The sequence below is a fragment of the Cottoperca gobio genome, chromosome 8, assembly GCF_900634415.1.
Source record: "Cottoperca gobio chromosome 8, fCotGob3.1, whole genome shotgun sequence".
Lineage (NCBI taxonomy): Eukaryota > Metazoa > Chordata > Actinopteri > Perciformes > Bovichtidae > Cottoperca > Cottoperca gobio.
In genome coordinates, this window is record NC_041362.1 from 16453382 (window position 1) to 16480879 (window position 27498).

Sequence of the window (27498 nt, forward strand, 5' to 3'; positions counted from 1 at the left end):
TAAAATTGTAGCCTATAACTGAATATGCTCATAAAAAAGTAATAATTTGTACATCAGGTCTTTTCATTGATAATAAAAGAAGGAACTGAGAGGAAAGGTTGAAATTAACAAATAGTCTGTTTTTAATGAAGCTGTAATGCATCTAAGTTTTATATTTTATTTATTTAAAAAAATATATGTATTATATGTTATATATATTATATTATATATCATAATATATATTTATATTATACGCAGTAAATAGAAAAAGAAGAGAAGCGAAATAATCGTGTAACTAGAAACCTGCCCTACCTAATTATAGGTAGGGCAGGTCGGTGTCTCCCTCCAGCGGCAGCTATTGTGCATTTCATTGCATGTGGAGCACAACAAGAAGGACCACAGCAAGTAACGGGATTTGATTTAAAATGTTCACCCCTTTTAATTGTATCGACCTAATTCATCGGATCGCTGCACATGTTTGTGTTTGACGACAGTTCGCCACATTCAGAAGCTCGTTGGTGGTTTGCGGTGAAAAGTGCCATTGTGTTGCCGTAAGTGAGGGGAACCGTTAGTTATAGCTGGAAACACTAAAGCAAGGTGAAGTCGCTTTAATGCGCGGACACGTTTGTTTTTATTTGACAACGTAACGGGGGAAATATAACGTCAAATATAACGTCCTTCCTTCCTGCTGTTTCATCAACTTGATGCGCAAGAAAAAGTAGTTGCATGGGTAGTAGATGCTTGTTTCCTGTTTCCTCCTGAAAGCCAAACCTGCCCGGCTTTATTTGACATCCTCTAATTTAGAAAGTGCCATGTTCTTCAACCAGCCATGTCAAATCTCACACAAGAAATGCCATCGCTGAAGACTGTACGAGAGTGGTGCCGCGGCACATGCGCCAACTACCCCAATGTGGAAATTAAGAATATGTCAACTTCATTCAGGGATGGACTTGCATTTTGTGCCATCATCCACAAACACCGACCGGACCTAATGTAAGTAGACCGGTAGTTTCATACAGTTGTGTTGGCGGTGCAAACTCATCCTCTGTGGGGAAGGACATGATGTGCATTATTTCCTAATTACACTTTCCTGATCTGCAGGTGCAGGATATTGCTAACATTGTTAGAAACACATTGTTTGTGTCTGTTGTGGGGGTCCTGTCCTGAGATTTATTTGTCTGTATTCTATGTCTGGGGCTGCACCAGATTGACAAACGTGCGGTCTAATCTGGAGCAGAGCAAGACCTCACACTGTGTCTAATCTGCTCTCCTTTGCTTAATCTCTCTCTCTGCTCAACCTTTTCCTGTCCAGTTGAATGGGATTAAGTTGGTTTGTTTTTATCTTTTTACATACAATGATTGAACTGGATTTGTCTAATTTGTTATCTAATTTTGAACTGCATTTTGCTTCTGCAGTGCTTTATGTCTCTGGAGTCTCTGGGTAACCATCATTTACCAATAGGCAACTGTTTGTCTGTGATTTTGTCTTTTCTTCATCATTTAATCAATCTCTCCATTTTCTTCAACTTGTTCCAGAAATTTCAACTCCCTCTCCAAAGATAATGCTTTTCAAAATAACAAACTGGTGAGCCATTTTTCATCTATGTTTGCACACGAGCCACAATGTGAGCATTTATGTCTCAACTCTGAGTTTTGCATTGATTTACCAGTACTAACACTGTAAAGAAAACTTTGCAACTCTCTTTTTACAGTAGTCTTCTTTCTTCAATCTCTGGCACAGGAATTTACTTATTCTCTTTTTATCTTTCCTGGTTTCCTGTAGGCATTTGAGATTGCAGAGAGGAAGCTGGGCATCCCTGCGTTGCTGGACCCAAAGGACATGGTTTCCACCAAGGTGCCTGATTGTTTGAGCGTCATCACCTACCTTTCCCAGTACTACTACTTCTTCAACAGGAAGTCCTATGGTGTGCTGAGTATATTGTCACGTTTCCGTTTTATAGCTCTTTCTCAGATGCTTTTATTCAAAGATACTTGCAAAAAATTAGCAAGCAGAGATGTATTGTCTTTATAGAGCACTTTTACATGATTATTGAAGGACACTCGCAGGTTTCTAGGATTAGATCTGTGATGCAGATGCATACAATTCATGGCTCTCTGGGAATTACCTTTTAAAAGTATAATATTACCTTTTTCCGCATTAAAATGTCTAAAACGACTAGACCTGTTGTATGTTTTATTGAGTTGTGCACTTACATTATCCCAAATGTTTCCAACAATTGTAAAACACTTATTTTTAACACAGAAATAATTTATTCAGTGTTTTTACTCACCTGGTCCATTTGTTCTGGAGAGGAGGAGACTTCTGCGAATAATTTGGCTCCCAGTAAAAACCTTCTGAACAATGAGACAATCCTAACCGGGAGAAGCTGACTGCACTGAAGGCAATCATGGACTACAAGTCCTATGATCCCACGCTACTTCAGGACGCCACCAAACTCCGTCTTTTGTTACTGTTTTGATTGAGAGACCTGCTTTATAACCAGTATTCACACATCTGAAAAGTTCTCACTTGCAAAACTGTCCTCCATTTTTTGCTTGTCTTCTCTTGACTTTGTTGCAGGTCTTGACAGTTTGAGGTCATCACACGTTACTTTCTTGAACAACCTCACAAAGAGTAAAACTCCTGATGGTCTGAAACCCCTGAAGGTAATCTTAACGCACATATAATCCCAATGTCAACACTTCTGTTTTCTCACAGTCTTTGTCAACTCAGCTGCTGGTTTCTCTTCTCTTCGTAGAGCCCGACTGATCTTCAAACCAATAGAGAAGATTGTTTGTCCAACACAAGGACACAAACAGTGTGTCATTTGTGTTTCAAGCCTGTCCACCTTATACAGAGACATCTGATTGACGGAAAGTTCTACCATCGCAGCTGTTTCAGGTAACCGCACAGTTCACAAGGTAACAGGTGTCTGTTAGTGTTTTACTTCTGTAAGTGTTTGGATCCAAATTTATCCAGAGCGTGTGTTGATCAGGCTGCAGTTCACACGTAAGAATGCGTCTCAAATGTGTTTCAAGTGACCACGATGATCATATTTGACATTCCCTACTCGCATATGCTGAAAGAATTTATATGCCTGCACGGCCATACAGCTTGAGAAGAGAACTGGGTTTGTTTTGGTCAGTGCATTTGGATTATAATGCATGTGAGTTATTTAGACGTCAGTGCAGGTAAATTATGGGATTATATTTTGTTTGATCTGTTAATATGCGGATACATGTTAAGGATGAATGGAAGCCTTTAGAGCCAAATGAGAAAATAAGTCCGGTGATCCATTTCCTAAATCTGATCTACATTGTTTTCTCTCCTAAATGTATGACTTAAGAACAGGTGGGGAAAAAAGTTTAGACTAAAGGTTCATATAAAAAGTTGAGGCAGGTGTTTGTTGTTGTAATACTCACTTTGGCCCCAATAGTGCACCACTAAGGGGTCGTACACATGCTGCGTTGTCAATGTAGACGTCAGAAACACAAGGTGCAACAAAGCAACACTTTTCACTTTTGTCTTTCAGGTGCAAAATGTGCCGCAGCATTCTTCTACCGGGGTCTTACACACGGGGAAGTGATGACGGCTCCTTGATCTGTACTCACCACATAACAGACAGGGAAAGTACTCGTGTTGACCTCACTCAGCAAATTAAATATACTGAGAATCGGCCCAGATCTAAGTTTCAGGCAGTTTACTTTTCTCTGGGGGGATTGGCTATCACCAGCGTCCCTCATTACACTAAGACAACAGAGTCACAGGACAGACTGCTTTGTAAAACACCAGAGATGGAGGGGAAAGAAAAGCAGGAGAGGAGCAGAGAGCTGAAAGAGAGAGAAAACAGAGACTTCGCTGTTGGAGTAGGCAGCACGGTAAAGAAGCCAGCGCCTCCTCTTCTTCCTCCACTCAGTGTTAAAGATAGGATTGTCGAAGGAGCTGGACCTGCACCCTTTCTACCAGAAAGAAAGATACAGCAGGAGGCGACAAAGACCTCTGAGCTCTCTTCACCGTGTGTAAGAGAGACAGAAGGAAGTAGTCGGCCGGTTCCAGCACCCAGGCGAATGTTAGACTCTTGTGTAGTCCCTGTTCCTGCACCCAGGACCAAAACTGCCCCGCCAACAAACAGCTCCCCTGCCGCAGGTATTATTTAACTGTAGCTGCTCAGGTTTGTATTATTCTCTGCATGTATGAATGTTGATGTGCTCTTTTATGTCATGACTGAGTGAAAAAAAGGATGGAAGCAATTCTGGTTTTTCTCTCTTTTTTTCTCTGCGCAGGAAATTCATCCAACTCATCTCACATGTGAGTAGACAGAACAAGTCTGAGTCTGTATCAGACAAACATCTCTTTTCTTGTATACCTCTGTAACTTAGAGCTACGAATCTATTACGTATTAACAAAACTAACCAGGATAATCTTTCTACGTTCCTTTTTTTTTTTACATTAAGTGAGAAAAAAAATCAATTTTTTAGGATGCATTTTCTAGCTTTCTTTTTTTTGTTTTGTTTTTATGTGAAAACGGATGGAAAAAAGTTTTGTGAATATTATTTGTCAGATGAATTTTGTGTTTGTTGTTGTTTACAAAGTTTAAAATCAAGCTGTAGAAAAGCTGTAAATCTAAATGTTGGCAAAATCTTAAGCATCACATAAAAGGAGCTTTATAAAATAGTGTGATTTGACATATTAATAATAATAATTACTCAGAAACCAGTATACTTGTGAAGTCATCTCTTGTCTTCTCTTTCTCCTTGTAGTACCAGCCTGACCAGTGGCAGCCCTAAAGTGCAAACCAACCATCCATGGATCAACATCGTCCATCTCGGACCCTGGACCCAGCTGCCTCCCGCTCCACCTCCTGTACCCACTCCTCGATCCAAATCTGTCTCTAACCTGCGGAGGTCATGGTACAAACCCAGAGTGCCTCCGCCCAATCCATTTGGAGAAGAGATGGATGAGGACACTCAGGATGAGGGCACTAAACCTGAGCCTGCAGACCAAACTGAGCCCTCATTGGACGCTGCAGTTTGTTCAAGTGATGCTGAAATTACTGCTGTTACATCTACACCTGATGATGATGATGATGGTGATGATGATGGTGATGCGGGAGCTTCAAGTCAAACAGCTGGAGATGCTGGTCAACTTGGTTTATCAGATTTGGATGGAACTGGAAACACGGGAGGTTCAAACCCGGATGTGACTGAAGCAGCAGCAGGTCCGCATGTCTCTTCAGATGAAGCTCAGAGTCACATTTTACCCAGGAGTCTCTCTGTGTCAGCTATCACATCTGCCCGCTCTCAAAGTTCCCTTTTGCTTTTTGACTTGACGGAGACAAATGAATCTGATCAGGTCATGTCATGTCCAAGTAAGGTATGAAAAGAGATGGCTAACTGTTAATGATGAAATCTAACATGGCCACAGTAACATACTTATAACCACAATTACTTCAAGACAATCTTATAAAGTTAAACTGTCCTTTACCTTTCCATTTTCTTTTTATTTCTAGCCGGCCTGCAAAGAGAATCCTTTTGATAGAAAACCTGGAATGCCCAAATCAAAGACCTTTCAGGCTCTCTCATCTGCACGAGCCCCTGCCCCCGGTCATGGCTTCCCACTCATCAAGAGGAAGGTACAATGGCTGGATTTAGAACTCAAAAGGCCCCTAACAATAAAAAACGATTCAATAAATTCAGTGGTGGAAGATGTATTCAGATCCTTTACTTAAGTAAAAGTACTATTACCATACTAAAAATACTACAAGTAAAAGTCCTGCATTCAAAACCTTTATAAAGTAAAAAGTACGTAAGTATTATCAGCAAAATGTACTGAAAGTATCAAGTAAAAGTAAGTATTGTGCAGTAAAATGTTACCTGTCAGTGTTTTTGTATTACAAATATTGATATGATGCATTTTACTGCTGTAAATGTTTATGGTTGTACTTATTTTACCTAATTTGTATACTGTTGGGTAGTTTAATCTACAGTAATGCATCATATTCTATAAGATCATCATGTGTTGGTAGCGTCTCAGTTCTGTGAGAACCACGTGCCTCTTAAACTCCATTTTTGAGATACTTGTTTTCCGCTTTGTGACGATGCATTTTCCAGCTGATCCAAGAAGGTTTTCAAATAAGATTTCAAATTAAGATCAAGAAGTCGCAAAACATTTCTCAACACATAAAGCAACACTTCCTCCTTCAGTTGTTTTTACAAACATTCACACATGGAGGAAGATGGTTTTCACTTGAGTAAAAGTACTTAGTTACATTCTACCACTGAATACATGTGTGAAGTAATTCATATGTTTATTATAAAAACAAGCTGACAAATTGCTGCCCAAAAAGTAGTTTTGGGTTTGCCTTCACGTCATAATCGTTAAGCGTAATAGAAGTAATGCATGCAAATACAATGATTTATTTTAGCTCTCATCACAGGGTTCAAGGATTAGAGATTACATGTAAAGTGTTCTGGTGTAAATGTATACTTTTGTTTTGCAGAAATTCTGCATAGCATTTTTGTAGTGAGACGTTACTGAGTTTTAGCCTCATGTGTTGCTTGACAGGTGCAGACGGACCAGAATGTGTCCACAGAAGACCTGCAGGTGGAAAGAAGCGAACTGGATAAACATCTGGAGGCGTTGGAACAAAGAGGAGTCGAACTGGAGGGGAATCTGAGAGACGACAAGAATGGTTCACAAAATTGTTCCTACTGGTTCTAGACAGAAATATTCACTAGCACAAAATCACTGTTTTTGTGAATGCACTGTATAAATACTAACTATGTAATAGGGATGTTTTATATGTTTGGTTCAATTGCCCCTTCTTTTTATTTTAGATAAAGAGGAGGAACGAATGCTAATGGATTGGTTCTCTCTTATACATGAGAGACATGTTCTGGTGCGCAGAGGTACAGAGCTGGTTCATCTGTAAGTAGACTCTCCCAGGACGAGGATTCTTCTCTGCTAATGACTTGTGCCATTATTTTTGATTTACACTGCTGTAGTAGTAGTAGTTTGCTCTGCATCCAAAAGGTTTCGTAAATGTTGTGACGGGAGGTTTCTATTGTTACGGACATTTTGTGTTGTGCCTTTTCCCAGGACGAAGCAGCAGAAGTTAGAGGAGAAACAGGCAGATGTGGAGTACAAGCTCAGATGTCTCCTTAACAAACCAGGTCAGTGCGTTACTGTGTGCATCACTTTTTTCAGAAAATATATCTAACAATAATAGCAATTATTTATCTAAACAAGCAGTGGCATTGCTGAGGGGAAACTCTGTAATGATTCAGGGATCAATAATCCTTGAAGCTTTTTTAATCATATAATCAATAGACCCAGCATTTTTTGTTTCACACCTAACCATACCACTTTTCTAATGTGGATAGAGCTTCAAAATGAAAATCACATATACACTTGTATAAATAAGCATATATCTAAAAGTAAATTGTTCCAGAGGTTTAATTTGTCCAGTTCTGTGTGTGGCCATCTGAGCTGAAACTGCCTTTGTGTATTGGGGAATATCAAATTATTCAAGAAACCTCACTGGGTACAATTTCTTGAATGTGATGCAGTCCTAAGGAGTGATATGCGGTGCTTTTGTTTTGTTACATGCTACACACTGTCGTCCTCTCATTCAGAGAGTGACTGGAGTCAGGAGGATCGAGGTCGAGAGCGGCAGCTGATGGACGAGCTGGTCGCCATCATCGAACAGAGGAACCAGATAGTCGGCAGCTTGGATCAGGACAGGCAGAGGTGCACAGAAGAAATAAACAATACATGGGGCTTTCACATTCATGGATTTTTATGTTGAAAAGCATAAATGCAACTTTGTTTTTCTGATCAGGGAAAGTGAAGAAGATGTGCTTTTGGAAGCCATGAGAAAGAACAAAGGTGAGACATTTTATTTTTAAATAGCCTTGGGATTCTCCGAAAAAACACCACATTATTGCTCACCAAACACTCATGCACGCTTACAAAACATTTGAAAATGATGACCTGGTGTGTTTTATTGCACCTAACAGCAATATCTCTCCTCAGACTTCCAGAAAGAAGGCATAAAAGAGCTAAAGAAGTCAAAAGGAAAGTTCAAGCCCACAAAAATGTTCAAGATGCTGAACCACAAAGCAGAGAGCAACAAAGACTCCATGGACAAAAAGAGCTGAAGTACTATCATGACTGCATGATAAAAGTGGAATATGATCACAATATAAAATAGTTTTATTAATTTTATGTTTAAGAGCAACTCTGTAACATAGATTAAATGAAATATCATTCTCTCAATGCAAATGTATTCCATGTTTCTTTATTTGCCCTATCTCCTCTATCCGTTGTCATGTTTAAAAAAATGTTTTAATTGCATACTCATTTAGTCAAAGTATGCAATGAGTCTGTATTTGGGAAAGTTGTATGTGTACGGTCTATTTAATAATCATACAATAAATAAACGTGCATTAAAATTCACTCAAAACAGTAAAACTAACTTGTCTTGATATGTATGTATGAATAGGAACAACACCGGAGCTTGGACATCATCAAAGAAGTGGAAAAAAAGCTTTGTGATGCAATAGCTTTATCCTAGATGTCAATTTACTTTATGTGGAATTGTCCTTCGTGATTTGTGCATCCTGAGTCCCGTCTTGTGTTTATAGATTGTACTGAAACATTTTTGAAAGACAGATAATTTAGGGTCAAAGTTTACAAATATTTTGTACTGAACAAGCTAATCAGGGAGGCTTGGTTTGTTTTTGACAAAAAGGTACAAGAACAAGTCTACTAGACTAGATAAACTAGAAGCATTTGTGCATCAAGCAGCATATGTCACAACAGTAAGCAAGTGTGTCCATATTTTTGCACTAGTTTATAGCAGAAAAGACCATTTCCGTTTATTCAATCCAGTATGAAACAGACTAATAAAATCTGACTCGTCGTACAATCGCCTCATTGTGGTAAATTAGACCAAAGAATGCTAGATTTATGAACAACATTTTATGAAACGGGAGGACAAGCGGAACGTAAAACAAACGTTCCTCTGGAGCATCCGGAATATTTTCAACGGACCAAGCCACCGGAAGTTGAACGTTCATAACTTTCATGTGGGTCCATGTTGACAAAAAAGTGTCTCTGAACATTATTAATAGTAAGGACTCACAAATACAAGCTTCGAATTAAAACATGTCGGACAACGAAGATAAGTAAGTGACGACACACAGCGTTTAACATGTAACATATATTAAGCTGCGTATTTACCATAAACAACACAACGTGGGCTAACGTTAATGTTAGAGCTAACTAACATTTAGCCAGTTAGCTAGCAGAACTGTCCATCAACTTAATGTGGATGTCTGGTCTTTGTGATAACTGTTTTGATATCACATTTGTAGCTTCGATGACGCAGATTTTGAAGATGGCGAAGAGGATGAGGGATTAGATGACCTGGAAAATGCGGAAGATGTAAGTTTGCCGTTTATTTACAAGATAACTGGTTGTTGTAGAATTTTAGAAATTAATTTAGCTTCATCTGTCGTTGTCCACCGCTGCGCTGTAATAATGTAATATGTTTCAAATGTGTGCGCAGGAAGACCGGGAGAACGTAAAGATCCTGCCCGCAGGAGAGGGCCATCAGGCGAACCTGAAGAGGATCACAACACCGTACATGACCAAATATGAGCGAGCCAGAGTGCTTGGGACACGAGCTCTCCAGATAGCGTGAGTGTTTTTATACGTGTTGACCTACACACTATGTCCTAGTGGTGTGACCACAATGTCCTGCGGTCTGATCTGACCCCTCATCTTTGACCCCTGTCTAAGAGCCACTTAAGCACATATTTTTATTTGGTAAAAACGTTTATGTTGGCATGACATATTACAGTTCTGATATTAGTAAGTTTCTACCACAGTTGTTGTATTGTGTAATATAGGGGGACTATACTAAGGTTTCTGCGTCCTATTTTTTACTATTATAAAGTGTTAGACATTTTATATTTACAACAGGTATGGTGCAGTCATTCAGTTTTTAGTACGCATGGCAATAAAAGGTTTGGACAACGGTGGGCCATGAAGATGCTGGGAAGTCTGCATAGGTTTTGTCACAACACATTTTTGACCGCGTCGTAGTGTTTTACGCAGTGTCTCTATTATCGGAACATCAAGTCAGTAGTGGACCGGGCGAGACGTAACTTGGATGAGAACAACCTGCGTGATATTGTTATTTATAATTTAAAGTGAAATTATTTAAATATTAATGCCGTCGTGAATGCTCATCATATTCACTTACTATTCCTTAAACATTGTCTTGTGCTGTAATTTCTTTTCAAAGCACAATTAATTATCCCTAAAATATTTAATGTAATGGGTACCATTACCCAGCTCTAAATGTTTTATTGGAGGATTTGGATGTTTGGTGGCAACTTTATTAGTTTGGCTACGTATTGACTGTTTCTTAGCATTTACTAAACCCGTCTATCTGCTTCCTTCCAACAGGATGTGCGCTCCAGTCATGGTGGAACTGGAGGGAGAAACAGACCCCTTGCAAATAGCTATGAAAGAGCTCAAGTAAGGGATAATTGTTTAGTTTGAATAATCAGTAATGCTTTAATAGAGTATATCATGACTGCGTCTCACTTCTTCTGTCATTATTAAGACATATAAGACAAATATAGATGAAAGTACAGACAAAGGGATTATGAAAATGTCAAAGAATGTGTAAAGGCTGCTATTTTTATACAATTTTAATTCTGCTATATTATTTTAATTCTGTAATTGTATCTGCTATTTTATACTATTTTAATTAGGCTATTTTTATAATGGTACTTCAGACTCATTTACATCTACACTGTGATTATTGTACTGTAAATGCTCTGATTCTGTCCTTGTACTAATTGTTATGTTTTTACTGTGAAGCACTTTGGGCTGCAATTTTTGCATGAAAGGGGCTATACAAATAAAGATTATTATTATTATTATTATTATTATTATTATTATTATTATTATTATTATTATTATTATTTAAAGAGTAGGTCAATATTCTATAGTGTAGACTTTCTCTGTACTGCCCAGTGTCTTACTGTGAATTTTGTTTGACCCCCCTCCAACAGGGGCAGAAAGATCCCCATCATCATCCGCAGGTACCTTCCTGATGGGAGTTATGAGGACTGGGGCTGTGACGAGCTCATCATAACTGATTAAACATATATGCTGGTTCACAGCCATCATCGCTTCAGGTCAGTCAGCTACACAAACTCAGAAGATTCATAAGGCTGACGCAATCATCACCCACCTGTTCACGCCGTGCATCAGGTGACTGAGCCGGTGAAATATGAATACATCAACTGTACTGAACGGACACGCCTTAAAATCCAAATAGTTTGTTGCTTTCAGGTTTACGATCATGTGATCTTTGTTTTGTTCTCGATCTCATTGTGTGTCACGCCACACAACTCCAGTTAAATTCAAAGTTGGAATCGTCAGTACTTCTTTTACTTCTTTAACAGTTGCATTGTAACTAAGAGCCACAAGGGGGAAATGTAACTCAAGTCAAACATTTACTTTGTTTTAGCAAATTATCCTGTGTTGTAATTATTTGTCGTTTTGAAGGAGAGAGGTGATTAGTGTAAAATAACTGTTTTATTGTTATTAATAAACTCTTTTGTATAAATGACCATGTGTCATTCATATATACTAACACTATGAACACAAGAGATGTTCAAAGTTGTACTATGAGTAATATCTGTGTCACAGGGATTTACGGGTATGATAATTACATTACAGTTCATTTAGCTGACGCTTTTGTCCAAAGCGACGTACAAAAAGTGCAAACAATCATGCAGATACAACTCCGAACAGCAAGAATCTTGTAAGTACAATAGCTTCAAATAGGTACAATCATATAAGTGAACACTGTCTTCAAATAAGCCAGTTTGAAGTGCAACATACAAAGAACAGTTATTTAGTTTTCTTCATTCTCCGAGGTGCAGTCGAAACAGGAGAGTTTTCAGTCTGTGACGGAAGGTGTGAAGACTGTCTGCTGACCTGACATCAATGGGGAGGTCGTTCCACCATTTTGGAGCCAGGATAGCAAACATCGGGTTTTGTTTGAGGGGAATCTGGGTCCCACTCGTAGTGAGGGAGTGGCGAGCCGATTGGTCGACGCAGAGCGAAGTGAACGCGCTAGGGTGTATAATGCAATAAGCTCTTTGCACCTGAGCAAATGGGAAGTCCAGAGTTATGTAGTTGCCCTGAACCTACAATAGGTCAACCTGCTAAATCATATTTAGCTCTTGGTACAGATTTGGGATTTAGCAGTATTGACTAAATATCCTCTTAAGAGTCTTCATATGTTCACTTTTCCACTTGGCTGATGCAGCTCTCGTTTGTGTGGCAATGTATCTGGATTACTGGATTACTGGACTACCACATGTAATAATTTCATAATATTTCTAATTGAAGATTACGCAGTTCAGCTATAGACAGCTGTACCTTGCAGATACACAAGTAACTCCTATCATGTTGAATATCGGTGAGCATGTTAATGCGTCTGCTTGAAAATCACCATCTTTATAGGTGAGATTTCCGGTACATTATTAATAATATAATAATAATAATAATAATAATAATACATTCGATTTTTATAGCACTTTTCTAGAAACTCAAAGATTTGATTCATCACATCAACACAAAAGATGAACTTTATGAGATTTATCAAATGTGTTTATTTCTCCACACTATTGTTGATAACCAGCGTAGAAGCCTGACAGATTCTCATCCGGCTGAAACACACAATATGACATTTTCTTAGGTTTCTCAATCAAAACAATAACTAAAGACGCAGTTTGGACACTCATGTACTAGTGTTTGATCATGGGAGTTGTTGTCTTCATTGCTGTCACTTCACGTTAAAAGTCAGTGCTGCGCATGTACTCTCCCCCTTCCTGTCTATCTGTACTATCAAAAACAAAAAGGCAAAATATTCCTAAAAAAGATGATAGAGAAGTGTAAGCATCATGATGCCCTCCGTGTCTGCCCCCCTCTTCACACATACGCACAAAGCAGCTAAACAGTCACTGTATTGTTTAGTGAAAATGGGTTGTTGCCCGGGCAGAAAGAGGGCCAGTGCATGTAGGAAGATAGAGGGGGCTGAAAGTTTGTGAGAATGAGAGGATTAACGGCTTTGTTGTAGAAGAAGCTGCACGATGATACTCCAGCCTCTGCTCGATGGATGGGTGGATTATATGTTCAAGGTGTATATACAATATGCATTACATGTGTATAAGGACATCCTGCATGATAAAAATGCAGTAGCATGGTTTGCCGTGGTGAGAGTAAAGTCAAGAGGTGTGTATCGTGTATCTCGCAAGCATTTAAACGTCACCAAGGAGAAGCCAGTTTGTACTGGTATCTATAATGGAGTGTATCCACGGTCATGCTCTTAATTTCTGAAAAACTGCTTTCATCTATGAGTCTTTTGATTGGAGGAGACAGTGCCTCAGGGTGATGCTGCACTCCTTTCATGGGGTGGAAGGGGCAGCCCATGTGACACTCACCAGCACCAACCACAGCAAGGCCACCAGCGGGGTCGTCCTCAACCCAGTTTAGGGTATGACTAATATCTTTATCTTATTTTTTTGCCCATTATGCTCTAACTTCCATTTAATTTGCTCATCTTCTTATTTTACGTCTTTATTTCTCAGTTCTGTCGATCTGTGCCACACATTTAGTCTTTCTTTGTGGTTCTCTTATAATTTGTAACTAACTCTTTAACTATATTATTGGATTCGATGTTTTTTTCCAGCTTTTTGTTATTTCACCTGTTGTGCTCCAAAAACTCCCCATCGACGCTGTGATTACACTGCACCTCGACTAAACCGTACATAACTCCTGTAACTGGATCTGTAGATTATTGGATCGTTCAGAGTCTTACTGGAATTCTTCAGATCTTGTGATTTATTTTACAGATCATCTTTTAATAAACAAGTGACGCAATATGATTTCAATTTTGTGGCAATTTTGCTTTATACATGTTTGTGCAAAGTTTTGAAAATGCTTAATTAACCTTTTAATGTATGATTTCATGGTTAAGAATATGCTCTAAGTAGAATTTACTGGAGGTGAAAAATGCTTAATTTGCAACGTAATGTTTTATCTAAACAATCAAAAAAAGGAAAGATATTTTCTTGTGTTCACTCGTCACTCATAGCTAGATAAGTCCACTGTTGATCCCTTACTCTGAAAATTAGCAAACATTAAAGGTATAATATGCAGAATGTATAGACTTATACAAAAATACTCAATCATCCCTTTTGACCCAGTAGAAGGGTGTGGTGGTGTCTGTATCTGATCTATCGCTGTGTGTTTGTATGCGCTTCGGTGTTTCCCCTATCCGTCTCTCTCCTCTGCTGTGTGTAGAGTCGCTCCTGTGTGCTGCTTTTGGTTAGAGAGTTTGACCGAGCGAGCCGGAGCCAAGCGCACACACAGAGAGGCCACATACGGATGAAGTGAAGTCGGCTGCATTTATTCAAAATCCAGCACCTTCCGGCAGGGTTGTGTGGAGGTGTGGGTGTGTTTATTTGTGCTTTAGAACGATTAATAAGGTTTTATTCCTCTAATCCACTACTTTGTTCTGGTGAACACCGCTCCCTCTCTTCACTGCTCGCTTCTCTCTTTCTCCCTCCCTCCCTCTCTCTCTCTCTCTCTCTTTCTCCCTCCCTCTCTCTCTCTCTCTCTCTCTCTCTGTCTCTCTCTCTCTCTCTTTCTCCCTCCCTCCCTCCCTCTCTCTCTGTCTCTCTGTCTCTCTGTCTCTGTGTCTCTCTCTCTCGCTCTCTCTGTCTCTCTCTCTCTCTCTCTCTCTCTGGCTCTCTCTCTCTCTGTCTCTCTGGCTCTCTCTCTCTCTGTCTCTCTCTCTCTGGCTCTCTCTCTCTCTGTCTCTCTGGCTCTCTCTCTCTGTCTCTCTCTCTCTCTGTCTCTGTCTCTTGCTCGAGCTGGGGAGGAGTGGACGACTTTAAATGCTGTGTGTTTACAAACAGCAACGGGCAATGCTATACCTTTCTTCAATAATCATGATCAAAGTTAATATGAACAGCTGGTAAAAATCAAAGTGTCAATACATACATACTTTCGCAATTGCATTTATAGTCACAATTTAGACGATAAAGGCTTCAAAAGTCTGGACATATTTACTCATAAAAAGTGTACGAACCCAATTACATTTACGCTCAGAACCAACGGGTCTCGGGTAACTAAATTGTGTTGTGCATTGTAATGCGTAGGTTGGGCTTTTTTTCTAAACTATGCAAACCTTTTGTTCATTTGGTTTCTCACAACTTGGTTCAGCAAAATGTCTTCAGAGTTTTGAGCTTACACACTTTTGTACCAGTTCTATGCACTTCTCATGATTACTCCCTCCTCATTGAGGCGAATGAGAACCTGTACTGCTGAGTACAGAATGAGGTCAGCTCTGCAACACCTGAGTTAGATTTTACTAAAGCTTCAATGACGGGGGGAAAACAAGCACCACCCTTCTGCCTAACAAAAAAACGTTTTGGATCCATTCTTGCTCTGCGCCGTACGGTGGCAGGGTGAGCTGCTGGCTCCATCCTGGTCTCCTGCTCCTGGCTGACACCTGCTTCACAGTTTGTTGCTGAAAAATCACATAAACTAATAAAAACTCTACCTACGTCGTCTTTCTGGTTAACGCTTAACTTTTGGAATGTTTTAATCCCATTACAGTTCCAACCTGAAAATAGTTTTTTTCAGTGGATGGGGGGAGTGTGGGGGGTGAGAGGAGGAGGCTGGGTAGTGGGGGTTGAATGGTCTATGTGCAGAGAGAGTATGAGAGTCCCTTTGTATCCCGGTGAAGCTACAGGCCAGGCAGTTATGGGTAAGGCTCCCTCATTGCCCTGTTTCCCTCCTCCCCTAGCTCCCCCTTCAATGGCCCTCTTTGTCTTTCACACAGCCGATTAAAGAGAGGGAATTAGGAGTCAGGCTTAACCCGCAACACACAGAGAAACACACATGCACTATAACAAACTCGAAATATGTATATAAGCATGCAAAACTAATCATACCCTCATATGGGGCTGGACTAGTTCAAGTTCAGTTGAAGGAAACTTTCAGTTGCAGTAAACAAACCGCAGAACATGAATGAATATCTGTCACTCATGTTCACCTTACCTTTGCTAATTACTGCATCCCAGCCAGTTTAGGTGAACTATCCATTCGTTGGACAGATTATGCTGTGAATGTCAGCAGTGGATGAGTCACTAGATGCTATGAAGACATGCCGTTGTTGAGTAAAAAAGGAAAAATGTTCTAATCTGCGGGACAAATTTGTTGATGAATGAGATGTGTTATTTAATTTTTTCCGTTATTTTGTTCCATTGTAAAACATTTCCAAGAGACAGACTTGTATCAAAGCAGAAATAATAGAGCTTTATTTCAAGTGAGCGTAAAAGGTCATTAGTCATCATCATCATCACATGTGTAGGCTTTCGCTCCTGCTGTTATTTAGAAGTCGTGTTGCTGTGCTGTGCTGGCAACCGTTATACAAGAATGGAAAATATGAAATACTAAAATGGCAGTAACACTCAAACGTTGTCGTCATGATGGAGAGAAACAATAAACAGCGCACACAAACATTAAAACAAATATAAATAAGAAATGTAAAATTCATAGCAACATAACACGTTTCACACATAGCAACAAGCGTATGAAATGAACTCTTGGCCTCTTGTGCTAGAGGTAAATGGTTAAATATCAATGGGCGTTAAGCTTCGGTGCCCCATGGATTAAAACAAGCAGTGCTGCATGCATATGGTTCAGATCTGTGTGCAGTAGTGATAAAGAATAGTTGAGTGATATACATAAAAACAAAGCAAAGTAAATTTAAGTTACATTTTTTTTTTTTCACTTTCCAAGATGGAGAATAACATTCTTAAAATACAGATATTTTTCTAGGTGGAGGACAAAAAATGACATGTGGAAACACAGTCGACTATAGAAAACAAAGAGAGAAAAAGGCACTTGAAAAAACAGATTAACTAATAGATCCAAAGGATATTAAGAACTAGGCACTTTTTTACATGTAATATTAGGCTGTGTTAAAACCTATTATCTCCTGGAAGCTTTACTCGCTCAATCTCTGGCAACTGTTTCTCAGTATTGGCATCTCCCACATTAAAACTGTCCCAAAAAGGCTTTTTTTCTTCTTCTTTTTAAGTTACACAACTACAATCAAAAGATCTGACATTTCACATTGAATACTGTTCTATACACACAAAGGGGGAAAAAAGCAGTGGTGCAGATTTTCAGTGGAGATAATAATGGCGAAAAGCATTTAACTATGTTAGTACAGTCAATTGTTAAAACAACAAAAAAGCTTCTATCATATATTCTATTACACATTGCGACCATGATAAATGAAAATGGATTATGCCAGTATAAATATAATTGTCTTTTTTCATGAATGCGTCAAAAGAAAATCATGAAAATCATCACTCATCAGTGCCATTGTAAAGAGAAAAGGCAAAAGTAGGTTTTGACACTGATATTTTTTCAAGGAATACTTCACACTCCTAAAGGATCATTAGTACAGCTGGGCGATACTTTAATATGATCATTTATCATCTTTCAGTGGACTCGTATATGAGATATCGTGATACAATATAACCTAATCTAAATAGATAAAAACAAGCACCTACTAACACAAGTTTCTCAGAAAATCTGATGAGAAATATTTAGAGAGAATATTATTTTGTTTTTACATCACACTTTACGTTACCACTCAGTTCAATGCGATTAACAAACTGAACTCCAACTGGCAAACCTTCCAGTCACCAGAGGAGTGACAATAACAATAGTGCATGCAGCTCATAATGTGTCAAGGGCCACTTGGAACCCAAATGTTGGTTAAAATTAATAGATTTTCCTAATTCATTCACCTTTATTGTTCTCACCCAATAATTCTGCATACGGGAATACCCCAGTGTAGTTAAATCAAACTGTAGTCTTAATCTGATATATATAGATATAGATATATATCTATATATATTTGTATGCAGGCATGTAAACATAGTCAGTGTATAGCTGGAAAAAAGTTATTTATCTTTCTCTATAATTTCTACTTTAATTAATTCAATGAGAAAAGGGTAAGTTCATATAGACTATTTATTTATCAAATTACCTGAAAACATGCTATATCATCAAATATATCGTTGTCGAGATATGAAATGACCTAAATGGGGATGGAAGATTTTAGCCATATCGCCCAGGCCTAATAATGTGTCTATCGATGACTCACATCGTGTTACCTTGAATAAGTTAAGAAAATGTTTTCTCGCTTGCCTCCACGGTAAACGAAGAATCAAAAAGTATCGAAGAATCTTCGTTTACAACTCGTGCAGTATGATCCAGTCGTGTGCTCACTACTTCCCAAACATGTGGATCTTTTAGCAAAAATGCAACAAAGAATGAACTAATTTCCTTAAGAATTCAAGGTAATACGGGGTGAATAATTGATATACAAATGGTCATTTTGGCAGTGAAGTATTCCTTTAAGGCATTTACAATCACATTGGAAAAATGTTGACAACTAAAAGAAAACTAATTACCTAATATAACGCAAGGTAGTTTTGAGTGTTACGTTGGGAGAAACGTCCGTAAAACCAGTTTCTTTTCTATACGTTTTGGTCTCAAAACTTTGGTCGTTTTTTACAAATATCTCAAATCTGTATGCATCAATAAACGTACAATTGTAATTTCAAGTACATTGTATAAACTTTCCTGATAATAGTCAGTCATCATCATTACAAATTGTTGTTTGACTAAATACACATTTCACTTGACAAAACCGTAAAAGTTTTATGGCGTTTTGCTTCCATGCACGTCCATTGTGTGTACAAAAGGCATGTTAAGTGAACACAGCATAATCATTTGAATTAAATAGGGACAAATGTGCCTCAGAAACCAACAGAATGATATCAGTATTTGTTGTATTGATTTCCGAAATCAATACAAAACTTACATTTGTTTGATTAAAGGTCAATCTTGCCTGAGAAGTGAATGGGCCACAGCCAAGTAGTTTGTCACTGGTACAAAAAATCATTTCATATAGAATGAGTTTGGCTCCATCTGAGTCACACCCTCCACAATACAGATCAAAGTCTTGCTAATTCTCAATGCGTACCAGGGTCTCTGTTGCTACTGACCCCTTGTGGCATGTAGAAGAGGGCTGTAGACTACAATGTGGCCCCTCTGATACACAAAACTGACAGGGACATGATCCTTTACCACTTAGGAACACTGCCCATTGTGTTGTTTGGAGCGCGAGAGGCTGCCGAGAATCTAACCTGGGACTCTGCGATGGCGGCTGTAAAGTAATACATTCTCTGACTACTACGCTGAGTGCCCCAAATAATCAACCACGCTTCAAAAGCACCACGCACCAAGCTCATCCTTGGGCTGTGACAGCATTTCTGCATTCTGGCAGGGCCAGTACGGGGTTTCTCCCCTCCTGCCACCACTGCCGACTCCCCCAGTGCTTGTCCACTCCCCCCTGCCCATACCACTTCCTCCACAGATACCGCCAACATTGCTAATGTTGCTGCTGCTGCTTCGTAGGTCTGACATGGGGGCTGAACCTGCACCAGTGCTCTCTGGTCTCGTTGTCTGTCATGGCCGCGTCAGTGTTGTGTAGATGGGCTGTTCCCAGTGAGTGGGGCTGTGTGACTGCGGTACGCTGGCTTGGTCACTGATGGCAGTGTACAGGGGTCTCTGGGAGGGCCCCATGTAAGAGAAGGCAGAGTACAGCCCCGAGGCTTGGCCGGAGTGGGCGTAGTATGACCCTGAGGCCTGGTGGTCAGCATATTCAGCAAACTGAGCCCTAGAGGCCAGGGAGGGGAAGGCAGAACTGTAGTGAGGAAGGCTGAGTGGGGTGTAGGTGACATGGGAACCTACCGAGGCTGCCTCTGCAAAGTGACCCCCGGCCTCGCTCTTGATCTGGGCCTTGGAGGGATCTGAGCCCAGAGGGGGGCCATGATGTTGCAGCGGCTGCTGCTGCTGCTGCTTGGAGAGCCAGGCTGCTGAGTGTCCACTGGCTACTGCCAGAGCTGAGGAGATGCCGTAGCTGTATGGAGAGGCCGTAGAAGCTGTTGCAGTTGCTGCTGCACCAGCACTCTGCCCAATCCCCGGGTGTCCATTGGGGGGAAGGTACTGGTCAAACTCGTTGACATCAAAAGGCTCCATATTGGCCATCACCTCGTGACTCATCTCACCAATGTCCACATTACCAAAGTCAATGTGAGGTTTACCAGATCCCGGAGCACCTGAGCTTCCCTCTGTTCCCATTGCGCCACGGGAGCCCCCATTCCCAGCACCCTCCCGCTTTCCATCCCCCGCCTTCCCAGACTGAGGCTCGGTTTTAGGAGTGGTGGGAGGTGTGGGAGGACTGTGACTCTGACCTGTAGAGACACAAGAACATTTTTTACAGTCATTTTCTTTGCAGACTCAAACAATTATGTATGCGTGTGCCACACTAGTTGTATGCAGACTAATCTAACAGTGAGACAGGGACAGTATGAGGGATGTAATGGCAGGTAGCCTGCAGCCCACCTGCTGCATGAGGGTGGTGACCATCTGCCAGAGGGGATCCGGCTGCCCTACTGAGGGCAACATCCAGCTGGAGGCCCTTGTAGTGGCTGTGGCTGACCTCACCCTCCGAATGGCCATCGGCCTCACTTCCTGACCCAGAACCAGGCTTTCCGCTTTTGCGGCGTCGTGGCTGGTATTTGTAGTCAGGATAGTCTTTCTTGTGCTGCTTCCGCAGCCTCTCTGCCTCCTCGATGAAGGGTCGTTTATCACTCTCATTAAGAAGCCTTGGATACAAAGAAAAGATGTTAGTAGGTAGGTTTGTTTGAGGTATGTTGGTATTTAGAGCGTATGTTGAGGGTAACATAAATACAAAACATTAAGAGAAATTATTTTAGACTTTATAATCTGGTACATACTGTATATAACAGCAATACACTTGGCACCATACTTTCCAGTAATACATTTGATCAATTTTCAGTGCATATTAATAAATTATGGTTCATCCAATACATCCGCACAGCTGCATCTAATGTCACTCCTACTAGGGGCTTTTGACTGCTCGACAGTAATGAAATAATAAAGGCCAAAGATGCATCCTGTCTGCAAACATGAAACTGAGCTCCATATTACTACTGCTGGCAGGAATGGCATGAGAAACTCCTGACCTTCCTCAGCCTCCCTGTTTCTGGGCCAATTAACCAATCATGCCTGCAGCCCAAGGTCAAGTCATCATCTAATTAATGTTCAGTCCTCACAAGGTTAATCAATTTAACATGTGTGACCTTCTTGTCAGCCAATAGCGAGTGTTCTTTGTGAGGAAATAGACACTGAATGGATGGTCTGACAGAACTTTAAACTTAAAGAACTGCAGCGATGTTGACAACTAGCCCAATGTTCAAGGATTTAATCAGACATATTAAAAGATTAAAATTTCAAAATTTAGAGGATGTGGAAAATCTTGCAATATCTTTTACTTTGAGGGTTGAAAACCTGTACTTTAAAAATGAGCTGAAAGGTTGTGAAAGCATCCCCTGATTCCCTAAGGAGCCAGTTACTCGAGCAACATGTGCCAGTAATTGAAAAATGTATGAAATTAACCTGGATTCACGAACATGTGACCGTGGCAGACTCACAGTAAACTGCATATAAATACTTCTAAACTGGTGAGCTGTGGCGAAAAATGTCTAGTGAGATAGTGTGGGAACGTTTTAGGGCAACCACGTCTGCTAAATATCCTGTTCATATACAGTACAAATCAAGTACAGCAAATACATTTAACAGGAAATATATCAGCTCATATGAGTGAATGTTGATTTGTTACATTTAGTGATGAACAAGTTCTGTGTTTTTGTTCATAAGGAAAAAAAATACATGACTTAAATTATCTGGGGAAAAAGACAGAAATGCATAATTATAAATGATGTATATATATATATATATATATATATATATATATATATATATATATATATATATATATATCTAAAACATCAGCTGATTATGGTGAAACTTCTTTGCAAGTCAGACCTTAGAAAACAAATGGATCCTGTGCTGGAAAATATTCAGAACAACAAGATTGCTTTTGGCCAGTTGCATTCTTAAAACTCTCAACCTTGACCATGACACTGGCCTTTGTCCTATCCGAATCTGGAGCTACCCCGCTTAACTCCTGCTCTAAAAATAAACCATTGCTTTATCTATAGCAGGGATCTTTCGGCAAATGTGTGTCTTTAAAACAAATTTGCTGCTAGTGCAGTACTTCTTTTACGCTCTACACATGTCTGAGTGAGCATCATGTGAACATTACAGTGATTTGACAATATGCGGACTATCAGCACTGCACTATCCACATGAAGTGACCTCCTCACCTCCAGAGCTTCCCCAGAGTTTTGCTGAGCTCTGCGTTGTGCAGGTGCGGGTGTTGGTCGGCCAGCTTCCTCCGCGCCGCCTGCGCCCACACCATGAAGGCGTTCATGGGCCTCTTCACGTGCGGCTTGTTCTTGCTTCCGCTGTTCACGCGCACGGGCATGGGCACGAGTGTCCAGTCGTAGCAGTTGAGCACCTGGCTCACTGCATCACGGATGCCTGCGGGGAAACGGTCGTCCTCATCTTCGGATTTGGTGGATGAGCCGCCCGCTGCCGAGTCGTCCAGACCTGGCAGTTGCGGCTGCTGCTGCCCGTGGACAGGCGAGTCGCCCCCCCCGGTCGCACCGGAGGAATGGCCCGGTGACAGGGAGCGACTGTCGTCTGACATCCCGGGACTGAGCTCCACCTCCGACAAGCTCTGCTCCTCTCTGGACATCTTCATACACACACACAAGCCTCCAGGTGCGTGGAGGATGCAAGGTTCGTTCCTAAATGCTCAGCTCTACCTGTCGGGTCCCTGTTGCCGTTTATCCCTAGAGTGGCGCACTGAGAGAACGACTGACTGCTGTGTCTGATCCTTTAAGTTATAATATAAACTGCCAGTCTGTCTCTACTCTCAGCCTCCGTTGCAAAACTCTGTGAGGGTTCCACATTAAAGTTCTTTCCATCCGTATTGTTGGTATCATAGGCGGCTCAGTGCGCACCTTGGACCCCAGTTTACCTGCTAATGCACAACTGCCTGCGCCAAACTCTCCCGCTCTCACTTCCCTCCTGACTTCCCCTTCACTCTCTCCTCCGTTTGTCCCGCGGTTGAAATCCAACAGCAACGACCTGAAACAGCAGAAGGATGAGGAGCTTCAGTTCAACAAGCCAGAGGTAGAGTCATAAGGCAACAAAAACTTCATCAACACCCATAGGCCTATTCACTGTATTATAGGATGACAGTGCTGTTATTTGTTAGTGTTTGTAATACATGAAGGTCAAGTCCAGATCTCACTAGGGAACATTTGGGCTTCATTTTGCACAATTCCTTTCTCTCCTTCACAGTAATACACCATGAGACTGGCCTGACCTAATTTTTCCTCAATAAAATAGTCCTTTTGTTGGCCATGTCCCCATATTGCCTCCACCATCAGCAACACTAATGTGAATAGCCTCAAGTGTATTCTTTAAATGTCATGAGTAAAGCTGCTCCCTGTTAGACAATTAGTCAACTTTCGTTTTGTTCTTAGTGGACGAAGATTTTTGTATAGGATGAGTCATTTTTAAAATACTTTTTTCATGCTGAATGACTTATTTCCATGAAACCTATGAGCACATCTCTGGTAAACACAAGATTTAAAGTGGTGCTTTTGCATGATTCTTTGAAACTCAGTTTTACCGACCTGTCAATTTAATCAGCTAATCCATACAAACAGACAAACTCGTATCAGTGTTAGTCGACAAATAATTTCTTTAGCCGAGGACAGACCTAGTCATGGCTGTTGGAGACATTTTCATGGAAGGCAAGACTAAAAGGATTTCATATTCATTCAAAGCTCACAAAAGGTGCACGAAATTATTTCCACTGGTTTTCCTTTCACAGACTTTATAAAAAGGTTAGATTGACCACAATAGTACAGAATCTTCTCAAAATTCAAAGTGCAATTCATAGGGCTTTTTTTGTTCTGCATTCATTCATAAAATAAGGATGTAGGTTTACAGTATCTGCAGAGGTCCAGCTTCTGTAGCGCACTGCCCCTCTGCAGGTCTGACCTCGCCCCCCCTCCCAAACAAGCTACTGTTTAAGGTTTAGCAGTTATTCCAAGCTCCCCGGAGAGAGAGTGTTGGAATGACACGAGGCCGCAGCAGCACAGACCTTGGATTTATACTCTGCACTTCTTGGATAAACATGGCCTGGCGCTGGAAATATAAACCCCCCCAGTGCGTGCACGTCAGTAAGCGTGTGTGAATTAGACACAGTCTGTTTGTTAAACAGGGTCGGGTCTATAGGCGGGAGCAAAATGTGGCCTTGTTTTGTTCATTAAATCAACACCCCTGCCTCGAACTTTACGTCCTTAATCATCGAACTTCCTGTGAACCAGCAACACACAGCCCGCTGGTTTGTTTTCTACTCTGGTATCATATTGCAGGAAAATTAGCGAACTCGCTCACGTCCAATGACATTATGAAATAGCTTGTCAATGTAACAGTCTATATGTTCATGTGTGGGTTAAGTAGGAGGATAAACCAACTTAACACTCAGGTTACCCCACCTTTATATTTGAGAAAAAGGTTTACCACCTTTTTTTTTAACGGTAAGCCTAAGTATAAGTGCATTTATATATGACTTTATGATTGTATATATGCGTATTAACCAGAGTTTAAATAGAGATGAGGCATATGTGTTATGTTGCTCTTAATAAAAGTCTCGGAAAACTAGCTTTTAATTAACGTCAAAGTGGATGTCAGGGATCGGATCCATTTCCTACAGAGCTGCATGTAAAGCTTCACCATCTGTCCGAGGCGCACTGATAATGATATTCGCCTGCCACCTGTTCTGCACTTCACAGACTGTCCCTGCTGCAGAGCCACAATGCGTAAACATCGTGCGTAAAGGCACCAAACGCCTCATTGTGCACGTGTTGCCTGTGCTTTCTGTGTCTCTTGTGAAATAAAGGAAAGAGCAATAATGGAGATACACTTGACTGAGTTATAATTTCCTTGTGTCACTGACCACATTGACTTATATGTGACATATGAAGTATGTTATTTTATTTAGCAGATAGCGCCTCAAATTAGGAACAAACTAGCCAATAATGAACTATCTTTTGTCATTTGGTTTATTATCTGTTAATATGTAATGTTTAAATTGTTTTGGAAACACCCTTCAAATTAGCGCTTGTTATTAATTAACATCACTGAGCACATTTACTGCGCGTAATGAATTCCGCCCATGTGAACTCATTATCGCCGCTTGACTTGCCAGGGAGCTGGCCTTAATTTGCTTGTTTGGAAACTTTTTTTGTTTTGTTTTTTCAATTAGTTTTTAGCTCATATTTCTAGTGTTATCTAGTCCACACAGCTCCAACACAACAGTAAATACACAGCAAGCCAGCACAAGATGCAATTAAACCAAATGCACTATATTCTAACAAGGAAACATTTTTATGAGTACATTGTTCAGACTGCTTTTTTCCTTCTGCACCAAATTCCATGTCGAGGATAAGGCTAGTTATTAGTTTTTAAAGTTTTTCAACGCTTTTCCCTTTGAGCAATTAGCTTCTCTTGAAAAAGGTTGTTGCTGTCATTTATACGAATAGAAAACGCTTGAATGTGAAAGTATGTGTCAAGAAAGACTGTCCAAACAAATAATGATCAACGATATATAAAAATGAAACCCAGTAACACAAAAAGTAATTTAAAACAGGAGCACTTTTTGTACTTTTTCACAATAACCATCATTACAGGATTCGCCATGACAGGGATTATTATGTTTAGGATCATCGTCAATTTAAAAAAATGTCAGAACATTTTGTCTAAAGCTTATATCACACTGACTTTGGTGCTGAAAATACATGCTGTAACAGCTCTGTTCTACACAGAGGCTGAAATGTTACATTGTCAAAGAACGAACAAGTCATCAGTCATTTTGGACCAGTCTAAAACCACAATCCACACTCGCAAAAAAGTTGTTAATAACGATTAATATTAATGATTATTTGATTATAAGATCTCTAATTCTAAGTCTGGGTTCTTCTCTACGATCCCGACGTGAAGAAAGAATGAAATCTCAGAATCAGAGCATCCACCAGCATCAGAGAGGAAAGAGTTGGAAATGCTAAGCGCCTTACTTCAGTAATGAGAAAAGGAGGTCGCCGGTTTAACACGAGAGTCCGTGAGTTCCCGAGTTTCCAATGTGACGCTCGCTCACGAGCCCCCTCGCTCGCGCTGCCCAAGTATGAATGCCTGCTCTGTGTGTCGGTACCGGGGCTTAAAGAGCTCCTTGTATGAGGCAGAGAGAAAAAAAAGATGCTGGGGAGGACAAGTCTTAAAGGAGCAGTACCGATGCAGGCTCGGAGAGCTCTGATTGGCTGAAGAAATAGTCCCCCCCCCCCCCCTATTTCTCTCTCTCTCACACACACACACACACACACACACATTCTCTCATGATGTTTAAAAAATAGGAAATAATATTAAAGTTTTGTTTCTCTCAAACGAATGGAGGTTAAATTCAGATAGATAGGTTAGATATGACCGTGCGTAAATTATGCGCACGAAACTTTACGTAAGATTTGTTTTGAAGATTTTACGATTTTTTAAAACCTGACAAATTATACAAGTTTTGCTGGTAACTTCAGAGGAAGTCCAGTTAATGACATTAAGATTTTTCAGAAAGCAAAATTGAGAAAAAAAAAAAAAGACTTATTTAAAGGCTTCTTCCAGCATCTTAATGATAAAACAGGCTTGTTCAAATGAAAATACACAAATCCAAAATATGAGTAGCTATAATTTGGATTGTAAAATGAAGTACAACATTAAATCACGTGTGCCACGGCAGGCGTTTCGTGGACAATTCATCAACTTAGGAAAAATGTTGTTATGTGTATTACATTTGATGATGACTCGGTCTAATTTCACGTTTCAGAACATGCTCGGAGGCAACACAGTCTGCTGTCATGCTGAAAGATCCATTAAAATAAAAATACAGAGGAAAATAGCTTTATCTATCTGATCATCTCTTGGGAAAAGAGGATAAAGGCCGCAGTGGGCCAAACATGTTCCATGCTGATCAAGTCTCAAAGAAGATGCAGCCAAAGTAGAAAATGTGTGTACGATTTTACGCACCTTTGCGCACCGTAATGCCGCCAAACACATTCAAGAAGACAGATAAATTATCATTTGTTTTGAGTGCACATATAAAGGTCAAGGTTACTGAATCCAGTCACTTTTTTTAAGCAGCAACAAACATTCGGGATGCAAAATGGTTGCATGTGTCCGAAAACATAATGGTACGGAGCCGAAATAAGATTTTAAATAATAATAATAATAATAATAATAATAAGCTTTATTTGTATACCACCTTTCATACAAGAATT

The 27498-nt window shown here is 40.2% G+C and overlaps 3 protein-coding genes across 4 annotated transcripts; 2 read left to right on the top strand and 1 right to left on the bottom strand.

Annotated features, from left to right (window-relative positions):
• Nucleotides 1-315: 315 nt before the first annotated feature.
• On the top strand, nt 316-8475 carry LOC115012264 (MICAL-like protein 1). Of its 2 annotated transcripts, XM_029437800.1 has the most exons (15): nt 316-972; nt 1516-1564; nt 1763-1904; nt 2561-2646; nt 2739-2881; nt 3513-4126; nt 4264-4288; nt 4741-5353; nt 5490-5612; nt 6545-6671; nt 6817-6907; nt 7079-7152; nt 7615-7729; nt 7821-7867; nt 8015-8475. In XM_029437800.1, exons 1-15 carry the CDS (start codon nt 809-811, stop codon nt 8137-8139), a joined length of 2538 nt encoding a protein of 845 aa, XP_029293660.1. In that variant the 5' UTR covers nt 316-808; the 3' UTR covers nt 8140-8475. The 2 variants fall into 2 exon arrangements, with proteins under 2 accessions (XP_029293660.1, XP_029293661.1); XM_029437801.1 differs by lacking the exon at nt 1516-1564 and having other exon boundaries at nt 317-972; nt 8015-8473.
• Nucleotides 8476-9020: 545 nt separating this feature from the next.
• On the top strand, nt 9021-11633 carry polr2f (RNA polymerase II, I and III subunit F). The gene is made up of 5 exons (XM_029437826.1): nt 9021-9168; nt 9358-9427; nt 9552-9682; nt 10457-10528; nt 11071-11633. Exons 1-5 carry the CDS (start codon nt 9149-9151, stop codon nt 11159-11161), a joined length of 384 nt encoding a protein of 127 aa, XP_029293686.1. The 5' UTR covers nt 9021-9148; the 3' UTR covers nt 11162-11633.
• A 6394-nt stretch (nt 11634-18027) lies between these two features.
• Nucleotides 18028-26384, bottom strand: sox10 (SRY-box transcription factor 10). Its single transcript, XM_029437804.1, has 4 exons — nt 26254-26384; nt 22423-23251; nt 20576-20838; nt 18028-20424 (listed from the first exon to the last, which is right to left on the bottom strand). The coding sequence occupies exons 2-4, from the start codon at nt 22860-22862 to the stop codon at nt 19637-19639; spliced, it is 1491 nt and encodes a 496-aa protein (XP_029293664.1). The 5' UTR covers nt 22863-23251; nt 26254-26384; the 3' UTR covers nt 18028-19636.
• Between the last annotated feature and the right edge of the window lie 1114 nt (nt 26385-27498).